Below are 19,523 nucleotides of genomic sequence, written 5' to 3'. Positions count from 1 at the left end.
CCCGAGTCCGAGTCTCATGATAAAAGGTATGTTTCTCAACTTCCTAGCTTCTTTCGAGAAAAATTTCCCCATTTTGCCGCACATTGGTAGGACAGATATCTTCATTCCTTTGCTTATAATCTTTGACATAATTATCAGTGACATATTGATTTAAAGTGCCGCTACAGGAACTGGAACAGGAATGTTTTGCTTGGCCTTCTGGGAGTTGTAGTTCTAGAGGCACCCGAGCTGCCTGGCTGGCCCCGGAACTGCGAACTACAGCTCCCAGGCCTTCTCTAAGCCCCTACCATCCAGGCTCAAAGCCACAAACCAGTAGGAGGTGGCTGTATTGTATCTATTGTATCCCTTGGCTGGTGCTTTTTTTTTTTTTACGATTCTCTGGACGTGAAATTGAGAGTGAAAAGCATGGCAGATGAACAAGAAATCATGTGCAAATTGGAAAGCATTAAAGAGATCAGGTAAGCCCGTCACTGCTTAATGCAGCATCCTTCCACTCTTCTCGATCACCCCTCCCTTCCCGGGCATCCCTAGGAGCAAGGAGAACTGTTTTTTGTTTGTTTGTTTTGTTTTGTTTTGTTTTGGTGCAAACTATCTATTGTTGGGCTACTTGCAAAGGGAATCGGGAGCGGGAAGGGGCCCATTCATCACAGACTTAGGGATAAGGTGAAAAATCAGGAGGCTGGGGTAAAATGAAATCAAGTCTAGAGGAGGTAGTTGGTGGAAGTGTGTGTGTGGTGTGGTGTGGTGTGGTGTGGTGTGGTGTGTGTGTGTGTGTGTGTGTGTGTGTGTGTGTGTGTGTGTGTGTGTGTGTGTGTGTGTGTGGTGTGCCAGGCAGAGTGTAGAAGGAAGAAGGGGAGATGGCGATGTCTTTACAGATATAGCTGAGGTAGCATAGAGATAGAGGGAGACACCAGGTCGCGACAACTAAGTGTATTCTTTTTAGTATTCTTTTTGTTTAGAACAAGTCAATTTTGGTTTCTTGCTTTATAAAAGTTGAAAATGAGTTTTCCTTCACCTTCATGACCCAGAGCTTGAAAAAGCCTTTGAAAGCCAAGTTTAACTAGCCAGTCCATTCAGTTTGCAACTTCGCTGTGGCTGTGGTCTGGGGATGCTGATGAACCTGGGGAGTGGGCTGTTGTTTTCCTGTAACTCTTTCACCACTTTTTTCCTATCCTGGGGTTGGAAGAAAGTTGTGAACTATTAGGATGTGAACAAGAGCTGGAGGTCTGGCAAACTGGGACTTGTCACACCTCCAATAAGTTACTCAGCAAGCCAGCTCTGATATTGACATGTTAGTCCTGCCAAGGAAACAATAGTAACTCAAATGCTGACTATGTTAACTTCCCCAGCTCTGCCTAACTCCCTGAAACTGTAGTGGTTTTCAGACATATGGAGAAAAAGAAAAGAAAAAGGGACATAGAGTGTAACTTTTCTGAGAATTTAGGCCATGTAATTCTTAACCCTGATAAATTTGACAAGAGATTTAATTTAACCTCTGTGGTATCTCTGTGGGATCTATACATGGTGACCGTAGTGAAGAATCTTGGTTTATTCTTTCTCTTGGAGGGATTGTGTGTGTTTTTTTTTCCTTTTGCAAAGTAAGGAAATTATCCTTTATTGACCCCCTGTTATGCCCCCCCCATTTCAACCCATTTTCGCAAGTGCCCTCTGACCTTTGTCGTGAGGGGAAAATGGGGGTTCAGAGAATTTGAGTGAGTTCTTATATTCATGAAGCTTAACAATGTTCTATTTTGACAGGAATCGAGTCTGCCTACAAAGGCTCTGTTCTGCTGTTTCCCATTGAAGGTCTGCTGCTGTCTTTTTCTACAAATACATCAGGAGATAGGAAAAGAGAATCTTGGGTACAGGAGAATGCTAAGGGGGAAGCTAATGAAAAGCTTAGGCCTTTGAATAGAAAATCTCTAACTTCAGTCTTCTCTTCATGGACTTTAAAATAAGTTTATCTTATCCTCAGAAATGGACTATTGGGATCAAGGTCATTAATCCCCAGTGAAAATGGATACCTTTCAGTGAAGAGCAAGTCAGGAGCCGTGACTTCTTTTCTCAACTAGTAGATGGAGAGATTTAGAGAGAAGGCTGAAGTCCACTCCAATAACATGGGCATACCACTTGGTTGTCAAGAAAGATCCAGTGTAAAAACTAGATTTCTGCTAAGAGTATCAGAAGGCCTAATAAGATAAAAAATTTAAGTAAGATACAGGATATCTAATTTTTATTGAAAAAATTCTCACTGTACCAATAACTATGTGAATAAAAAAATGCACAGATATCAATATTGATAAACCACAGATTCAGAATAATCTAACATGAGTTTTAAAATATACATCCTGAAAATGTCTCTGCATGCAAGTACATTACCTGGGAGCATACAAAAATCACAATGCAGAGAAACTTTGGACTTTTAAACAGTGTTGGAAATGTTAAGGACTTTAGGAATTGGAGTAAATGCCAATTTGTACTATATTATTGTCATGAATTTATGAGATCCAGGAATTACAATGTGTTGGTTTCAATGAGGAGGTTCCCAATAGACTGAGGTATTTGATTCTTGGTTTCCAGTGAGTGGTGCTGTTTGGAGAGATAGTATAACATTGCTAGAGGAAGTGCTTTGCTGGAGTGGCAGGTTCAGGGAGTGGACATTATCAATTGCTCTCTCTGCTTCCTGTTTGAGGTTGAAGATGCTTCTTACCTTCCTGTTCTTGCTGCCTGCTGCCATATCTCTCCTGTTGTTATGGACTTTTTCTTCTGAAACCATAAATCCAAATAAACTCTCTCTTAAGTTAAAAAAGATACAAAATCACAGCCAATAGACAAGTACCAACTGCAAGAAAAACAAAAAGAGATGCCAAAGGGATCTTTAAAACAACCTAAAAATTCAACAGATAGGTTCAACCGTAAGGCAACAAAGACAGAAAAAAATGAATCAGCTTAATACTTCAGCAAGAGAAATCACTGTGAGATTATTACTAAAGTTTAAAATTTGTCACGGAAGAGGAGAAACAGGATAGGAGGAATAAATAGTTGGGGGAAAAAGGACTGATATTGTTACTTACTCAAGAAAAACAACTTCCAGATTCAAGAAGCTAATCAGACAGTAATATATTCAACTAAATCTACCCCAATGCATATTATAATCAGACTTCAGGAAAAGTAGGGAAAAGAAAAATATCTTTAAAGGAAAGCAGCTGACAAGTAGCATTCATATATATATATATATATATATATATATATATATTAGTATGATGTTTCCTTAACAGAAAATATATCAAGGACTTAGTAGAAAGAGGTACAACATGTTCAAGTACTAAAGGAACAGAACTGCTGCCAATGTACAATCTTGTGTGCAGTGATAAATATTATATTTCGCGATGGAAGACATTCTTAAATGATGTAATCATTATCGGCAGAGCTAGTTTGGAAGGATGACAAAAATATTTAAAATAGAACAAAAACAACTTCGCAACACCAGGAAGCACAGAAGTACCAAGCAAAAACATGATAGAAATGACTTTACTTTTTCTTTTGAATTTTGTTAACTATGTTTGGTGTTTGAAGGAATTTTTGTTTATTTTTTATTTTCATATATTAATGTATTAAAAGCGTACAGTGACATCCCACATATGTATATAATGTACTTTGAACATGTGGACCTCACTTACACTCCCTTGCTCCCTATCCTCAGTTCTCTTGTTCTTCCCGATCAGACCTCTTGAAGGAAACTTTCTAACATAATTATAACATAGTCTAAGTGTATGTACAGGAATATTTATAATAGTTTATGTGTAGGGGAATATAAAAAGAAATAAAACAGATAATATATTTCACTAAAGTTGGTAGTATGATGTTAGGAGATACTGATAAATTTTGTATATATAAGGAATTATTAAAGTAAACACTAATAATATACAAAGAGATGTACTTAAAGTTATAAAAAATAAACAAAAAAATGAAATCCTAAAACACATTTAGTTTATCTAAGAAAGGCAGGTTAAAAAATACAACCCACTCACCCAACTAACCACCACCATCAACAAAAACCTCAAGCAAGCAAACAAATCCCCAAGCAGAAAATAAACAGGATATACAAATTTTAAAAGACAGATGTAGTTTCTACATTTAAATAATTCTGTTATAGATAATGTAAGGCTGGAGAGACGTCTTAGTGGTTAAAAGTGCTAATTTTTCTTTCAGAGGACCTGGATTCGTTTGTAGCTCACAACTACTTCTAACTCCAGATCTAATGTTCCTGTCTGGCCTTCTTAGACATCTACATGTCTACAACACACTGAACTTACACAGTGTACACATATAAATAATTTAAAAGTATTTTGTTTTATGTATATTGGTGTTTTGCCTACATGTATGTCTGTGCCTCATGTGTATGTGCGTGTGTGTGTGTGTGTGTGTGTGTGTGTGCGTGCGTGTGTGTGTGTGTGTTAGTTTGGCTTCATTAGGTAAAAGTGCAACTAAAAAGAGTTTTATACAATGAATTTCTAGAATGCAGACATTAATTCACTTAGTTTATTCATTTGAAATTGAGAAAATCCTATCAATATATGCTTGATGTCTGAATTTCTATAGGTAACTCTGTATGGGGGCTACAAGGACGGAACCAGCAAAGTTGGAAAAGGAGGTGGAGAAAGGAACTAGCATTTGTTAAGAACATAGTAATTTAAAAGTTCTTGATTCATTTAGTCATTTAGTCATTCATCTTTCCAGTGGAAAGAATTATCTATATTTTGTACCTAAGGGTACAGATTGGGAGAGATTAGGCCACCTATGGATGCTTATATAGCCTCCATTCACGTGGTACATGCACGCAGTATCATCATGTGTCCTTATAAATGCTGATAACCCAACTAGCACTCCATTCGTCACAGTTTACAACTGTTCTAAATTATGATTAGCATTATTTTAAAAGTCCTATTAAAAGAACAATGCATCTTACTAAAGTGTTAATGTTCTTGGACTGTAGAAGCAACAATAGTGGCATTTTTCCCTAATGAAGCCAAACTAACACACACACACACACACACACACACACACACACACACACACACACACACACACAGAGAGAGAGAGAGAGAGAGAGAGAGAGAGAGAGAGAGAGAGAGCTTTCTTTGTAGAAAGAAAGCCTCACTTTAGAAAAAGCATGTGCTGCTGTTAAGAAATTTTCTGTGCTGAAAACTCCTCCTCATTTTCTCACCATGTCCACTCCATAGATCAATGGCTCCATATATCATCTCCCAAACATTTAGCCTCTACATAGCATCCCTTTCCAAACTTCAGCACCCTATGTACATATACCACCGTCTACTGACCTTGCACATCTGGATGTTCTACAATTAAGCTAATCTTGACCAACTCTTTATGACTTCATGGCTCCCCACTGCTATTGAGCAACTCTCTTGAAAACTCATTTTAATGGTGTCATTCCTGTTATAGTTGCCTCAGACTGAAATGTGAAAGTCAGCATAGACTTTTTATTTCTGCCTTCAACATTTCACTCAAATTCCTCTCCTATTCTCCACCTCCGCACTTACTGCTCATTTTAGGCCTTCATCATCATTACCCTGAATATTTGTGTTCATTTCGACCTACAGAATTATTTCCCCATCTCTAGTCTTTCCTCAGCCTTTAATTCAATGCATGTTGCTATGAGACCAACCTCCCTAAAATATGCATGATCCTTTTCCCTTAAACACCCCAGACATTTACCTTTTTAGACAGCAGTAATTTGAAATCACAGGCTATTGTCCACTAGTGGCTTGGCTTGCGTATAGCTTTAATCAGTTGCTAATAGTATTTTTATTTTTATTTAAAAGATAAATTACCAATATTCATAGGCTTAATAGGTGGTAGGCATACCTTTGGGAAAGCATTGTTTTTTGTTTATTCTCTCTCTCTCTCTCTCTCTCTCTCTCCCTCTTCCTCTCCCTCTCTCTCTCCCTTCCCCTCTGCTGTGTGTGTGTGTGTGTGTGTGTGTGTGTGTGTGTGTGTGTGTGTGTGTGTGTTCGGCCTTGAAGTGAAATTCATTGTTTCCTAAGAAACAATAATTTTATGCTATCTATTTGTTGGACATACATTTACCTATCGTTGATACTATGACATTCATAATTGCAGTATATTGCCACATCCAGGTTCACCATTCCCATCTTCCCTATGACTGCTCCTTACTTCCATTCTATCCGTTAGCAATATAGACATTCATTTCTAGTCCATACATTTCCATTCTCTAATATTTTGCCTGCTAGATAGCTCTTTCATGGTAGACTGATCTTTTCTCATTCCGGGCCTGTAAATTCTGTTCATTTTTTTTTCAAGGAAGGCCTAAATGAAATGCTACACTTTATTCTAAACTTTCTCTAGTGCTCCAGATCAAAGGAATCCATCTGCCTAAGGTACATAGGGGATCTATTATGGCGTTGAAGATAGCCTGCTTTATGATACAACTTTGGTTTTACATGTGTTATGTCTTAATTAGGGTTACTCTTGCTGTGATAAAACACCATGACCAAAAGCAATGTGGGAAAGGGTTGATTTTTGCCTACACTTACACGTAACAGTCCACCACTGATGTAAGTCAGGGCAGGACCTCAAACAGGGCAGGAACCTAGGGGGCAGAAACTGGGGAGACCATGGAGGCGTGCTGTTTACTGTATTTCTCTCTTGGACTACTCAAACTGCTTTCTTACAGCCCATGAGACCAACAGTCCAGAGGTGGCACTAGACAGCAGGCCAAGTTCTCTCTCTGCTTGCTTGCCCTCTGTTTCTCTGTGAGTCTGCCTTTCTCTTCTTCTTTCCAACCCTCTCTCTTACTACCCTTCAGCTAGTGTTCCAGCAATCTCAATACTCAATTTGATAGCTGTTTCAGCCTCAAGGTTCAGAAAAGACCAAGTCCGGCACAGCTTGGGCCTCTGAGACTTAAAATCAAGCCTAACAGTGGTGACCCCAGAACAAAGAATAGAAAGGAGCTGTAATTTGGTATCGAGCTTCAACAGTCTTTAAATTTTATCTAAATTATTTTGCTTTTCTCTTAGTAGTTGAAGGGTAATAAGAGAGGGTGGGAAAGAGAAAGAGGAAAAGAAAGACAGAGTCACGCACAGAGAGAGACAGAGCAAGCAGGGAGAGAATATCAGTGCTGTACATTGTAGCATTAATATATGATCTGCGTCTGTTATTCCCACTGACCAGTTTCTATTCACTTGATTAACCCGTCCTTACATCCATAGGTTCTAGATGTCCTACCCTGCTTTTTGAGTGAGCACTGGTTTTGAGTTGGTATGAAGATTGTCACAGCAGAACCCACAAAGTTTCTGCAAACGATGGATAACCCATATCCCTGAATCCCTGACAAATGCTCTCCTTCCTCCCTCCCTCCCTCCCTCCCCCTCCCTCTTTCTTTCTTTCTTTCTTTCTTTCTTTCTTTCTTTCTTTCTTTCCTTCTTTCTTTCTTTTCTTTCTTTTCCTGGTAAACATTTCTTCTTTCTGGATCTATAACTGAAGAAGGTATAGTTAAGAAGATGATGAATCTAATTTTAAAAGTTTTGTGTAAGGTTGTTTTTCTTGATACTGCATGAATTCCTCAAGGGAGTACTACCCTGCTGCTTTTCTAGCATGCACTGGCCTTACCAGCTGTCCTTTAGTCTTTTGGGAGGATCTCTTTAGGAGATTCCTATAAGGACTTGGATGGTTTCCTCAACTGTAGGGTCAACTAGTCCAAAGACATCTCATGTAATCCTCTAGTTCCTCTGTATAAGCTATACTGACTCTTTTCATATAGAATAGTCAAAATTCCAAAAAGTCTCAGGATATGCCTTATTTCACCTTGAAAACTGGTGACTCAGCCAGGACCAGAACTCACTGTGCTGGCTCATGTTCTGTGACCTTACACGGGGAAGATGCCTGGGTTCCTAGGTACTACCTTTTCTACTTCCTGTGTATATGACCTGAGCAACTCATTTTACTTACTTGTCTCAAAAGTTTTTCTTTAAAAATGAAACTCAACATATGTGTGAGGGTGCTGTGAGCATGGCATTTGATAGCATATAAAGTTTCTAGAGCAGTTGCCAGAATGCAGTAGACTCTACAAGTATGATACCTATTAAAATTAATCAAAGCTGTTATAAAATAACACATTTTATAGTGCTAGAAATAGAACCCTGGGGCTCATATATATTAGGCAAGCACTCTATCACTAAGTTAAGCAATATGTTTCTTAACATTTCTTTCTAACAACACAAGTTCCTGCCATGTCATTTGTGTTGTGTTTTCATTTTGTTTTAATTCCTGGAAATTAAAATTCTTTCCTGATTTCTTCTTCATCCTGTTGGTCATTCAGTAAAGTGCTATTTAATATACATGAGGTTGTGTAAATATTACTGGTATTTTGCTGTTGAATTCGAGCTTTAGTGCATTGTAGTCATAGGCTTTACGGAGTTATTTATTTTTCCTTTATTCTTTAAGATCTGTTTTGTTTCCCAGTATGTGGTCTATTTTGGGGAAGCTTCCATGGGTTGTTGAATAAAGTGTATATTTTTTGGCATTTGTATAGAATATTCCATAGCAGACTATTAGGCCTATTTGATGCATGATGTCACTGAATTCTGGTGTGTGTGTGTTTATATTTTGTCTTATGTTCTGTCTATTGGAGGGAATGAGGAAATAGTAGATAAGTTATCTACTATTCCTGAGTTGCAGTTAATCTTTGTTTCCAAGTACAGTACTCATCTTTTTATGAAACTGTCTACACAATAGTTTGCTACATATGTGTTTTTGATTAATTGTTCCCTTGATTAAAATGAAGTATCTTCTTGTCATGTATTTTTTGAGATTATAATATAATTACATTATCTCCCCCTTCCCTAACCTTCCCCTAACCCCTCTCATGTATCCTGCCCTTGCTCTCATTCAAATTCAGGGCCCATTTTCTTTAATTGTTACATTTTATATACAAATGTATGTTTATAAATATATAATACATATATAAATATATGAACACATTTATTTATTTCTAAGCATATAACTAGAACTTTTTCAGTCTGTATGTTACTTTTACGTATCTGATTCCAGGATGCTTATTTGCTATTGGATAATCCATTGGGGAGCTCTTCCTTGAGGAGCATCATTTCTCCCCTTCTCAGCGTCTCTTCACTGCCTATAGTTCGTTGTCTAGGGTTAAGGAATTGTGAGCTTTCCCCCATTTATGTTGCATGTCTATTGGTGTCCTCCTTGTTCAGGTCATGTTTCTGCAGCCATGTTTGTGAGACTTCATGTGAGAGTAACTTTTATTCTCCTAATGTAATTGTCATTTCTAGGGCTTACTGTCTCTGTCTGCTAACCTAGGCCTAGTCCTGGAAGCTTCTAGCCTCTGTACAATCTTATCTAGGTCTAGGATGTTTTCAGCCTCTGAGACTTACCTGATTAGATTCACCTTTTCTTGTTCTTTCTGAGCTCTGGTTGGCTGGTTCAATCCAGCTGTTCTTGCACAAACTCCTCTTAAAGCTGACTTATTCAATCTGGCTTCTCTCAGCTTCTGACTGAGTCTGCTTGGGCTCATACTGTTTCTGACAATCTGTTCTCATCTGGCTCCCTCTCATTCTCTAGTTCATTCTGTCTTCCCCAAATCTAGCTTGTGCTAAAGTGAGCCACACCACAACTAGAAACAGGATTTTCCAGGAAACAACACAATCTCGGAGTTCACAGTGTGATCAAATATCCTGCAACAACTTTGTGTTTATAGCTCCTTTAACATTTCTAGAAGACACAATTTGACAGTCCTATTCCTTTGGTTCTTGCCACCTTCTCCCCCAAATTATCTGCAATGATCCCTGAGCCTTCAGTGCAGGAATTGTATTGTAGATAGGACTGGGCTCCACATCTTGAATTTTCATCAGTTGTGATTTTCTGTAAATGCTTTGTCTGTTGTAAAAAGAAAGTTCCTTGATGAATGGTGACAACTGCACTTATGTGTATAAGGATAACTATTTAGAATATAGTTAAGGATTATGCTGCTCCAATAACCATGGCTTCACTAGCATGGACTAGTTCAATATTTCCAGTATCACAAGAAACAAGAGGCATGTTTTCCCTCTTGTTGAATGGCTCCTAAGTCCAATTAGAGAGATATTGGTTATTACTAAGTTGTGCATACCACTATTGCAACCTTAGGGTTATTGTGTCGTGCTGATTGTTGTGATTCATAAGCATTATAGCTGGGTAGGACTGTTGGTGTTCCCTCCTTTGGAACCATGAAAACTAGTCATCAAGGGAGGAGGCTTTCAGGTCATATTCAGCTTGGATCCCCTAGGTCAAGTGCCCAACTTTTATTGTGTCTTAAGCATTAAGGAGCTACCTTCTACCTCTGGTGTGTGTGTGTGGTAACTAAGGGCAACAGAAATAGCCTCTCATGTTTTGGGAATCTCTTGGAAAACCTTGATCAACAACTCTAAAGAGGGTTTATCATCCTTGGTATGGGGTTTTTATTAGTCTATGGTTTTGGGGGTAGCATTGTCAGCCCAGATGGGAAAATTTCATTTAAAGTATTTATGTATTTATTTATACAGATTTATCTGCATTATAGGTATTTTATATAAATAGTAATATGATTTTTATGACATTTTTAAAATCCTTATTGTTATTTCACTGACTCTTCTTTTTTCCTCTCTCTTCCTCCCCGTTTTTCTGCTTTCCCCTTCAGATCCCTTGTATCCTGCTTTTGTACTCTCTATTGCTTCCAATTTGCAATATTTGCCTTTTACTTTCCTGATATGGTTATTTGCATGAGAGTGGTTCCCATGGACTCATCATATATTTGAATGTCTGGTCCCTAGTTGGTAGAGACTTTAGTGAAGGATTATGAAGTGTGACCTTGTTGGAGGAGGTGTGTCACTGGGGGTGGGTTTCAGGTTTCAAAAACTCAATCCAGGTCTAGTCTTAGTCTCTGTCTCCTTCTTGGTCTCTCTCTCTCTCTCTCTCTCTCTCTCTCTCTCTCTCTCTCTCTCTCCCCCTCCCCCTCCCCTGTCTCCCTGTCTCCCTCCCCCACCTCTCTTTCCCTGATGCCAGTTGATCTGGATTTGAAACTCTAAGCTACTCCTCCAGTGCCTGTCTGTTTTTTTACCATCATAATAATGGACTAACTTTCTGAAACTGTAAGCAATCTCCCAATTAAATGCATCCTTTTACGAGAGTTGCTGTGGTCAATCTAAATGAAATTACCAAACAACAGGGGTCTCAGAGCCCCAACTAGATGTTTCTTGTCACTACATAAAGCTTCCAGTACCGGGAATTAGTTATATTTAGTTGATTTGCTGACCAAAGAGGTCCCATGGGAACTGCCAAACAAACAACCCAGGCTGTTGCTGAGGCTACAGAATATTCTTTACAAACTGACAGCAAGGCCATATTGCTGAAGACAATGCCTAGACAACTCATGGAATATGGAGAAGGTGAGTGTAGTTCCTACCTAGAGCCTTCATCCCATGGGCTAGCGTTCATGGTACAAAAAGTAATTCTGCATGCTACCAACAGAGAAACATGAACACCAACCTAGATATAAACCCACCAATCTAGAATGCTGTTCTACCTGCAATATATTCTAGTGTGACAGTGGCACAAAGCTTGTCAGAATAACCAGCCAATAACCAACTTGACTTACGGCGCACTCCAAGGGATAGAACTCCTACTTATTGCTGCTCAGATGGTGAAGAACTTAAGACAACCAGGAACCCAGGCTAAAATGAAATATTGCCCTTCTAAAGGAATGTAACAGTAAAACAATTCCTAATGACCTCCTTTATATTCATATATCAGTGTTCTGCTCATCTAACATCAGAGAAGCTTCCTCCTACTGTAGATGGGAACAAAAGCAGGGACCCACAGCCAAACATGCAAAGAGTGAGAGACTTTGGGGGCATTCAGCTCTAAACAGGATGTTTCCATCAAATCCCTCCTCTCAGCACTCAGGGAACCCAGTGGACAGAAAGAGTGTAAGAACCGGAAGAGATGGAGGCCACCAGGAAACAAAGCCTTGTAAACAAGAAAGGACCGATGCACATATGAACTGACAGAGTCTGAGGCAGCATACTCTATTTGCTTCAGTGTATCATTTTGGCATTTTGTTGAATACTAAATTCAACTCTAGTTATGTGTAGTTATGGCTGTAGTTATGTGTACTTATGTTCAGGTCTTCATTTTGTACCAGTGGTATATATGTCTATTTTGTGATAGTACCATGTAGTTTTTGAAAATTATTATTATTGTTTTGGCTCTGATACTGATATATTGAGATCGGGAGTGGTAATCACCCTCCAGCATTCCTCATGATTGTTTTGGTTATGATTCCATTTGTAAGGCTTTCCCTCGAGTTTCTTAGTTATGTTGTTGAATTTTCAAATTCCCTTTTCATATCATCTTGAGTGCTCTTCAGTCTTTCTCTATTGAATTGCATTTTCAAATTCTGCATTGTCCTTGTCATCTTATTCAGCCTTATGTTCTTTTTCAGTTAATTCTCTTTAAGTTCACTGAGCTGTTTGTCTCTCTTTTCTAAAAACTCCTTGCATTCTTCATTGAAGTTTATGATTATTAAATTCTGTATCTCGGAATTAACCTAAGTAGTTGTTCTTACATAGTGTTTTTGCACTGAGAACTGGTACATGGACTTCTTGTGTTTGATGTGGACAAAGCACATTTGGCACACCATCCAGTATGAGCTGGCAATTAATGCAGGTGGGTCTCACCAACCTGGAGCCAGTCCCTGGTCGTGGGCGCTGAGTTAGGTCTATTAACTGAGGTAAGTTCAGGCAGGATAGGATCAGGCATACTTACCCAGCTAGGCTAGAACATAGGATGTATGGGCGTGTCTAACCCTGACATATGGATCTGGAACAAGTATTCATAGAGGCAACTGGAACTGGAAGGCGTTGTGCCAGCAAGCCTAGGTATGTCACCTGGGTTTCTACAGCACACAGACGGGGTAATGAATCCCTGGCAGGGAGTGATCTTGGGCCTGTTGAGTCCTAAAATGATAAATAGGGCCAGGTGAAAGTCATCAGGTGAGTTCTAAAAGGAGGAAAAGGGCAAAGTAGTGAAAGTAATGATCCTTGGCAAGTAGCTACCCACTGAGTTGGGAGGGGCTGTGCCAGGGAATGCACATAGGTTACTTGTGTCATCCTTCTATATAGGCTGGCTACAGAGTCCCTGAGAGTGACAGCTTCAGGGTCTTATGGGTCTAAAGGGAGAAAGAAGGGTCAAGAGAAGGTCAAAATCCCAGAAAAGCTTCCACAATTCAACCAGGGTTGGGAAGGACTGTGCTTGTGTACACAGGGAGGTCACCCGTACCTCTGCCTCAAGTGGGTGGGCTTGAGGGTGCCTGGCAGTGAACATTCCACAGTTTCATGAGCCTCAAAGGGAGGAAGAGTATCTAGGAGAAGGCCCATTGTTGCTATCTTTATTTAATTGATTACAGACTAGGAAGACTTTTCCTGGCTTAATAATAGGCCATTATTTAAATTACACTTATAAGATGACATATGCTAATGAAGCTATTTTAACTTAAGTAACTGGTAAAATGCCTTACAGCATACATATACCACCTGCTGTAAGCTCTTTGTAACAAATTCTGGACATCATTGTGGTGAAGGGGATAATCATGACTGAACTATTGGGCAGAGAGGGACGTATGCTATCATTTGTTGACCACTCAGCATGTGCCACATAGCTTGGGAACTGACGTGTGTTAATGCATTTAATCGTTACCACATGACATATGAAGTATGCTGTGTTATTTCCATATTAGGACTGAGTAAGTCAAAGCTTAGGGAAGGAAGGTAGTTCGAAAATCTCACTTGATATTTAAAAATGTAAATGTCCCCTTTCAGCTTAGGATGAAGGACTTCACCCCAACATGTCATCTGCTGGGTGTTGACTCTTCCAAAAATCCCTAGATTCATCTAGGACCCCTCTCCCTCTTTCAGTAGATAGTTCAGCAATGCTAATCTGTCTTTAGTTCTTCCTTTAATGTGTTGTGTCCTTCTGCTTTAGGGCCTTTATTCATTCATACTCACAACCTGGACTGCCTTCACTTCTCTCTCTGTACTCACTGACAAAGGACAAGTATTCAATAAATACTTATTGGATGTGTGTGTGTGTGTGTGTGTGTGTGTGCGCGCGCGCGCGCACGCGTGTGCACGTGCACATACAAGTTACTTACTGAATATTTATCAAATATAGTTAAATGTGAATTTGATTGTTATTATTATCCAAGGGTCAAAATATAGTAAAGGGCAGAACCAGCATGTGTCCCCACGTATGAGCTTAACATACATATTCTTTCATGATGTGTCTCTGCCTGCAGAAATAGGTTGTTGATGGAAAAGATCAATGACCCCCATTTGAAGGCTGAGTTCAAGGCTCTGGAGTCTGAAGAGAGGCACCTAAAAGAATACTCACTCCACTGGCTACATGAATCAAAATAAGATGCCACTCTGAATATCAGTTTCTCATCTCTAAAATTGGGGTAGAAATAGACAGTTCCAGGTATTCTGCATGTAATCTTGAAGAGGTTGAGAATAGAAATCTAAACAAAAAGGGGTCTAAATAAACAATTTTCCAATAAAACTAAATATTGTTCTCCTGTAAGGCAAGTCAGCAGCTATATTAAGAATTCTACATATGCCAGGTAACTTGTCTCAAAGGTAATGGAGTGTAGTGTGTAATGTGCAGGTTTTCTAGTTACTTTTGCAGCATTATGCCAATGTTCCCTACATAAGCAACACAAGGGGAAACTTTTATATTAGCCAGATGTGCTGAATAAGAGCAATTAGCCACAAATTTAATGTTAAATTCGTTAAAATTAAATACAAAATTTAACTTAGCCCATTACTTATAATTGCCACATTTCATGTGCATTGGTTGTCTCTGAATGTGAGAGGAAGGGTTAAAAAAATGACTCAGAAGGAAAATCCTAATTCTGCTTTCCATTTCTTTCTTCCTCCACTCTCCATTCTCCTATTGGCCTGTTTCCTCCTCTTGAGAAATTTCAGGAACAAGACTCTGCAGATGGAAAAGATCAAGGCCCGTTTGAAGGCTGAGTTCGAGGCTCTGGAGTCTGAAGAGAGGCACCTAAAAGAATACAAACAGGAGATGGATCTCCTGCTACAGGAGAAGATGGCTCATGTGGAGGAACTCCGACTGATCCATGCTGATATCAATGTGGTATGTGGCTAGTAGATGTCTGGGCCCATTAAGGATGAGGCAGTAGAGAATCTTGTTACTTTCCGTTTACATGTGACTTGGCCATTTCAGAGGAGAAGGTATCTAGCCACTGTGATGTAGAAAACTCCCAGGAGTTCTGAGGTCAGCTAACAACAATGGACAAGTCCTTGATTTCTAAGTACCATATTTCCTCCCTGTGTTATGAAATAGGCTAGTTGACCTTCCAGGCTTCATCCAGATCTCATATGCTCACACTCTGGAAGACATCAACTTAAGAAGTAGCCAAGGAAAGGTGGATGAGATTCCTGCCTCTTGGGGATAGCTTAAAATTCTTAAAAACATCCAACTAGACCAACACAAATCATCCCTGTCCGTTTACTGAAGTGGGACTCTCTTTACACTGCCATTTGGAAACTCTTGGATTATTTGGGAATTAATTTCTGAGTTGAAAACTTCCCTCCTTTGGAATTATTCATGAAGAATCTGGGCTTCTCTACTGGTTATTCTTTTATCAAGAAGTGGAAAGTTTTTACCTGTCAGTTAGGTCCTTTCTAGTCCTTAGAACCTATAACAGTATCTTTTTTCTTTAAATTCACCTTTGATGGAGTTTAGTTTCTATTCCTGGGAAATTCATTTCTGTGGAACTACTCAATTTCCAGAATATTGTCATGTCTACAATATTTTAAAATATTATGTATATAAATATATATATATATATGAGACTTATGTAATAGACACCCTTGGGGTTTAATGTATTTGCATAAGCTTCTGGGTCTCCTGTGGGGACTGTAAACTTTGCTGCAAGCTAACTGATGATATAGAACCAATAGAATGAATAATGTGTTTTCAACAGAGGAGCTGAGAATCCAGACCAATATATCTGAGACTAGAGCACCAGGGCCAGCTAGCGAGCCTATTAGAACACAAAACGTTGAGCTTTACTCCAGAGTTTCTAGTTAAATGTTATGAATTTAAAGAGGGCTTGAGAATTTAAATTTTTTAGTTCCTAAATGCCAATGCCAATGCTGCAGCAGTGTGTGTGTGTGTGTGTGTGTGTGTGTGTGTGTGTGTGTGTGTGTGTGTGTGAGACAGGGCAGGGGACAGGGTGGTGGGGTAAAAGTGTGGCAACCACATTTTGAAAACAATTGATCTAGGGAAAAGAAGTGTAACTGGCCTGAAAGACACAAGTCTTCCCTAAGACTTGTCCGAAACTGGTCCGAAAGACACAAGTTTTTCCCCTAAGAAGTATTTTCCTGAATAAATCCTTTATTCTGTGAGCTTCATTCAGCTCACTAACCTCTAAAAGTAATGTGAGGTGAGCTAAATGACCTTTAAAGCCAAGTCCAGCTATGGGATATTACTAATTTGCGTAATTTGACTAACATTTTATGAACTTTTAGTCTATTAGTTCCATGTTCAGAGCTTTGTGTGACTTTGATCATTGAATCTTTACTAAGACTACATGGCATATGCACGATTAAACCTTCACTATTATAGTGATGAAGAAATTGAGGCTCCATCAGTCACTTAGAAAAGACATAGAGAACTTGAACATAGACTGATCTCCCTCTGGAGTCTATCCATTCAGTTATAAAGCCTCTTGAGAACATTGGGCTCTTTTCTGTTTCTACCCTTCTCTATTTTCTAGATGGAAAACACCATTAAACAGTCTGAAAATGACTTAAACAAGCTGCTAGAGTCAACCCGGAGGCTTCATGATGAGTATAAACCACTGAAAGAACATGTGGATGCCCTGCGCATGACGTTGGGCCTGCAAAGGCTTCCTGACTTATGTGAAGAGGAAGAGAAACTCTCCTTGGAGTAAGCTGTCTACTCTCTGACCCCCAAAATAACAGTGTAGCAGAAGGGAGGGCATGGATAGATACATAAAGCCCAGCCTGAAAGTTGGAGTGAATAGTCCTATTCTTAGGTCTGTCAGTGGCTAATTCCTTACATGACAAGGCAACCTGGGCAAGTCTCTATGCTGACATGTTATATAAGAAGAATGAGATGAAGATTAATAGGTGATTTATAAAAATACTTTGTGCAATTTTTGGCAATGTAAGAGTTTTACTTATGCACTGGCACGATGGCTCGGGGGAAAAAAGGGCTTTCCACAAAGCCTGGGGACCTGAGTTCTGTTGCTGGGACTCATGTGGTATAAGCAGGGAATGACCTCCTGCAGGCTGTCGTGTGACTTCTACATGTATGTGGTAGGGTCACGTGTTTATCTACACACACACACACACATACACACACACAAATAACTTTAATTTAACATTTAGGTTAATTACTTATGAATTTTAAGAACTGATTTCCAAGTTAGAACTGTACAGAATCCTTTGAAAACATGAATTGATATACTTTCATGTACTCTCCTGGACCTAGCCTGTTCTTTAATCTCAAGACTTGGAGTTAAACATTAGGCCCATTTTAGAGTGGGGAGGAGAGGGAGGGAGGGAGGGAGGGAGAGAGATCCACCCAACAGAAAGATGTATATCCTAAAGGTAGACCAGGTTGCCTGTTAAAACAGTGAGCTTCTTGTTCCTAGAAGGGTATAAATATAGGACTACAAATGCATAATAAGAATATTGCAAATGGCCATCAAATAGAGAATAGGTCTAAATCTCTTGCTAGCCCTGACAGTTTTTTTTTTGATCATCTGCATCTAGCAGAGTTAAGAAGCACCTTTCTAGAGAGGGCCCTGGTACAATTTTTGGTTTCTTAGCATAGAGCATAAAAGGAGAAAGGTTCTTCTTGCTTTTAGAATGATCCAGCCAATGTACTTCTTCCCCAAAGTTACTTCGAGAAGCAGAAAGCAGAATGGCAGACAGAACCTCAAGAACCCCCCATACCCGAATCCCTTGCCGCTGCAGCTGCTGCTGCTCAACAACTCCAAGTGGCCAGGAAGCAGGACACGAGGCAGACAGCCACCTTCAGGCAGCAGCCTCCGCCTATGAAGGTGAGTAAGCTTGATTGGGCCATGGAGAAATAATAATAATAGGAGGCTAATGATATGCTGGAATTGTGGCCTTATTTATTTTAGATCTTACTTCAAAATAATGTAATTATTTGTAAAGAATTATATTACACAGTTTATAAAATTCACTGGGGCACAGAGAATGGGGTGCTATGACGAATACGTGTTTCTTTTGTTGCTAAACATTCCCAGAGAGATTAGAATACAGCTTGCTAGACTCAGTCAAAATACAATTTTCTAAAGCTTAGGAAGATAACTTTTATACAAATATATAGTGAACATATCTCATTTGCGAGGGATCCAGCAGAATCAAAAGGCAGGTTCTAAATACATTTGATATACAGATGTTTACATGGTTGGAAACAAATGCTAAGATAAATTTGGAAATTTGTATACAGTAATTATTTATATTTTATAGAAACATAAATATGTATGACCTTCATGATCACCCTTTTCTTCAAAATTAGTTTGCATTTCTACTAGGCAAAACCTGTTTGTGGGCAATCAATGCAACATCACAGAATCACATCAATAGTAAATAGTCAAGCAGACATTCTACTAGAGTGGTTGCCCTGTAGACCGTAACCTACAAGTAGAGTCTGACTTGCTCTGTGTTTTCATTGAAGACTTACTGGCACACACACATAGGCCAGGTGACCTGTGCAATGTACTTAACATAAAATAAAGTTGAGTATTGCAACAGACCACTTAATGTGAAAAACTAACACAATTATGAGCCCTTACATGACTCAGGATGTAAAAGCATTTACCATGTAAACCTGATGGTCTGAGTTTGATCCCCAAATTCCATGGTGGAAGAAAAAAACTAACTCCCAAAATTTGTTCTAGTAGAGAACAGAAAAGTTGCCCTCAGTCACCCACACATGTTCTGTGGCATTTGCACACACACACACACACACACACACACACACACACACACACACACACACAAGATGGGGGAGGGAGGCAGAAAGGGAGAGAAGGATTTTTAATTAAAAATATTTTTGAAGTCTAAATATTCACTTTCTTAGTTATTATAGAAAATTCTTGCCTATTCACCCGATCCAAGAAAATCAATAGTGCAAGGGTGAGCCTGTTAGAGATAATGTTCTATATAATACTGCCTAGATATGTAGTTCTTAATTTTATTTACATAAAATTTCCTGCACTCCTGTCTATGCTATATCCTTTACTCCTAAGTTCTGTGGCCATCAAGAACGCTGATCTCTACTTAAACCTTATGATTTCTGGTCCCATGAATATCAGCCATCTGAAGCATTGCTTAGAAGAATCTGACTACTGACTTTAT

The 19,523-nt window shown here is 39.1% G+C and overlaps 1 protein-coding gene across 7 annotated transcripts in view; it reads left to right on the top strand.

Annotated features, from left to right (window-relative positions):
* Window positions 1-211: 211 nt before the first annotated feature.
* Window positions 212-19,523, top strand: part of Zc4h2 (zinc finger C4H2-type containing) — a 30,313-nt gene continuing 11,001 nt past the window's right edge. Inside the window, exons 1-5 of one of the 7 annotated variants that reach the window (XM_039099949.2) lie at window positions 222-458; window positions 1,759-1,806; window positions 15,063-15,234; window positions 16,883-17,055; window positions 18,034-18,196. In XM_039099949.2, coding sequence (XP_038955877.1) covers window positions 15,079-15,234; window positions 16,883-17,055; window positions 18,034-18,196 — 492 coding nt within the window. In that variant the 5' untranslated portion in view covers window positions 222-458; window positions 1,759-1,806; window positions 15,063-15,078. Of the gene's footprint in view, window positions 459-1,758; window positions 1,807-15,053; window positions 15,235-16,882; window positions 17,056-18,001; window positions 18,197-19,523 lie in introns of those variants that run through there. The other 6 variants (XM_039099950.2, XM_063280180.1, XM_039099948.2 and 3 more) reach the window with 6 other exon arrangements.

This window comes from Rattus norvegicus, chromosome X, assembly GCF_036323735.1.
Source record: "Rattus norvegicus strain BN/NHsdMcwi chromosome X, GRCr8, whole genome shotgun sequence".
NCBI classification, from domain to species: domain Eukaryota; kingdom Metazoa; phylum Chordata; class Mammalia; order Rodentia; family Muridae; genus Rattus; species Rattus norvegicus.
This window is presented reverse-complemented; position numbering and strand designations above follow the sequence as displayed.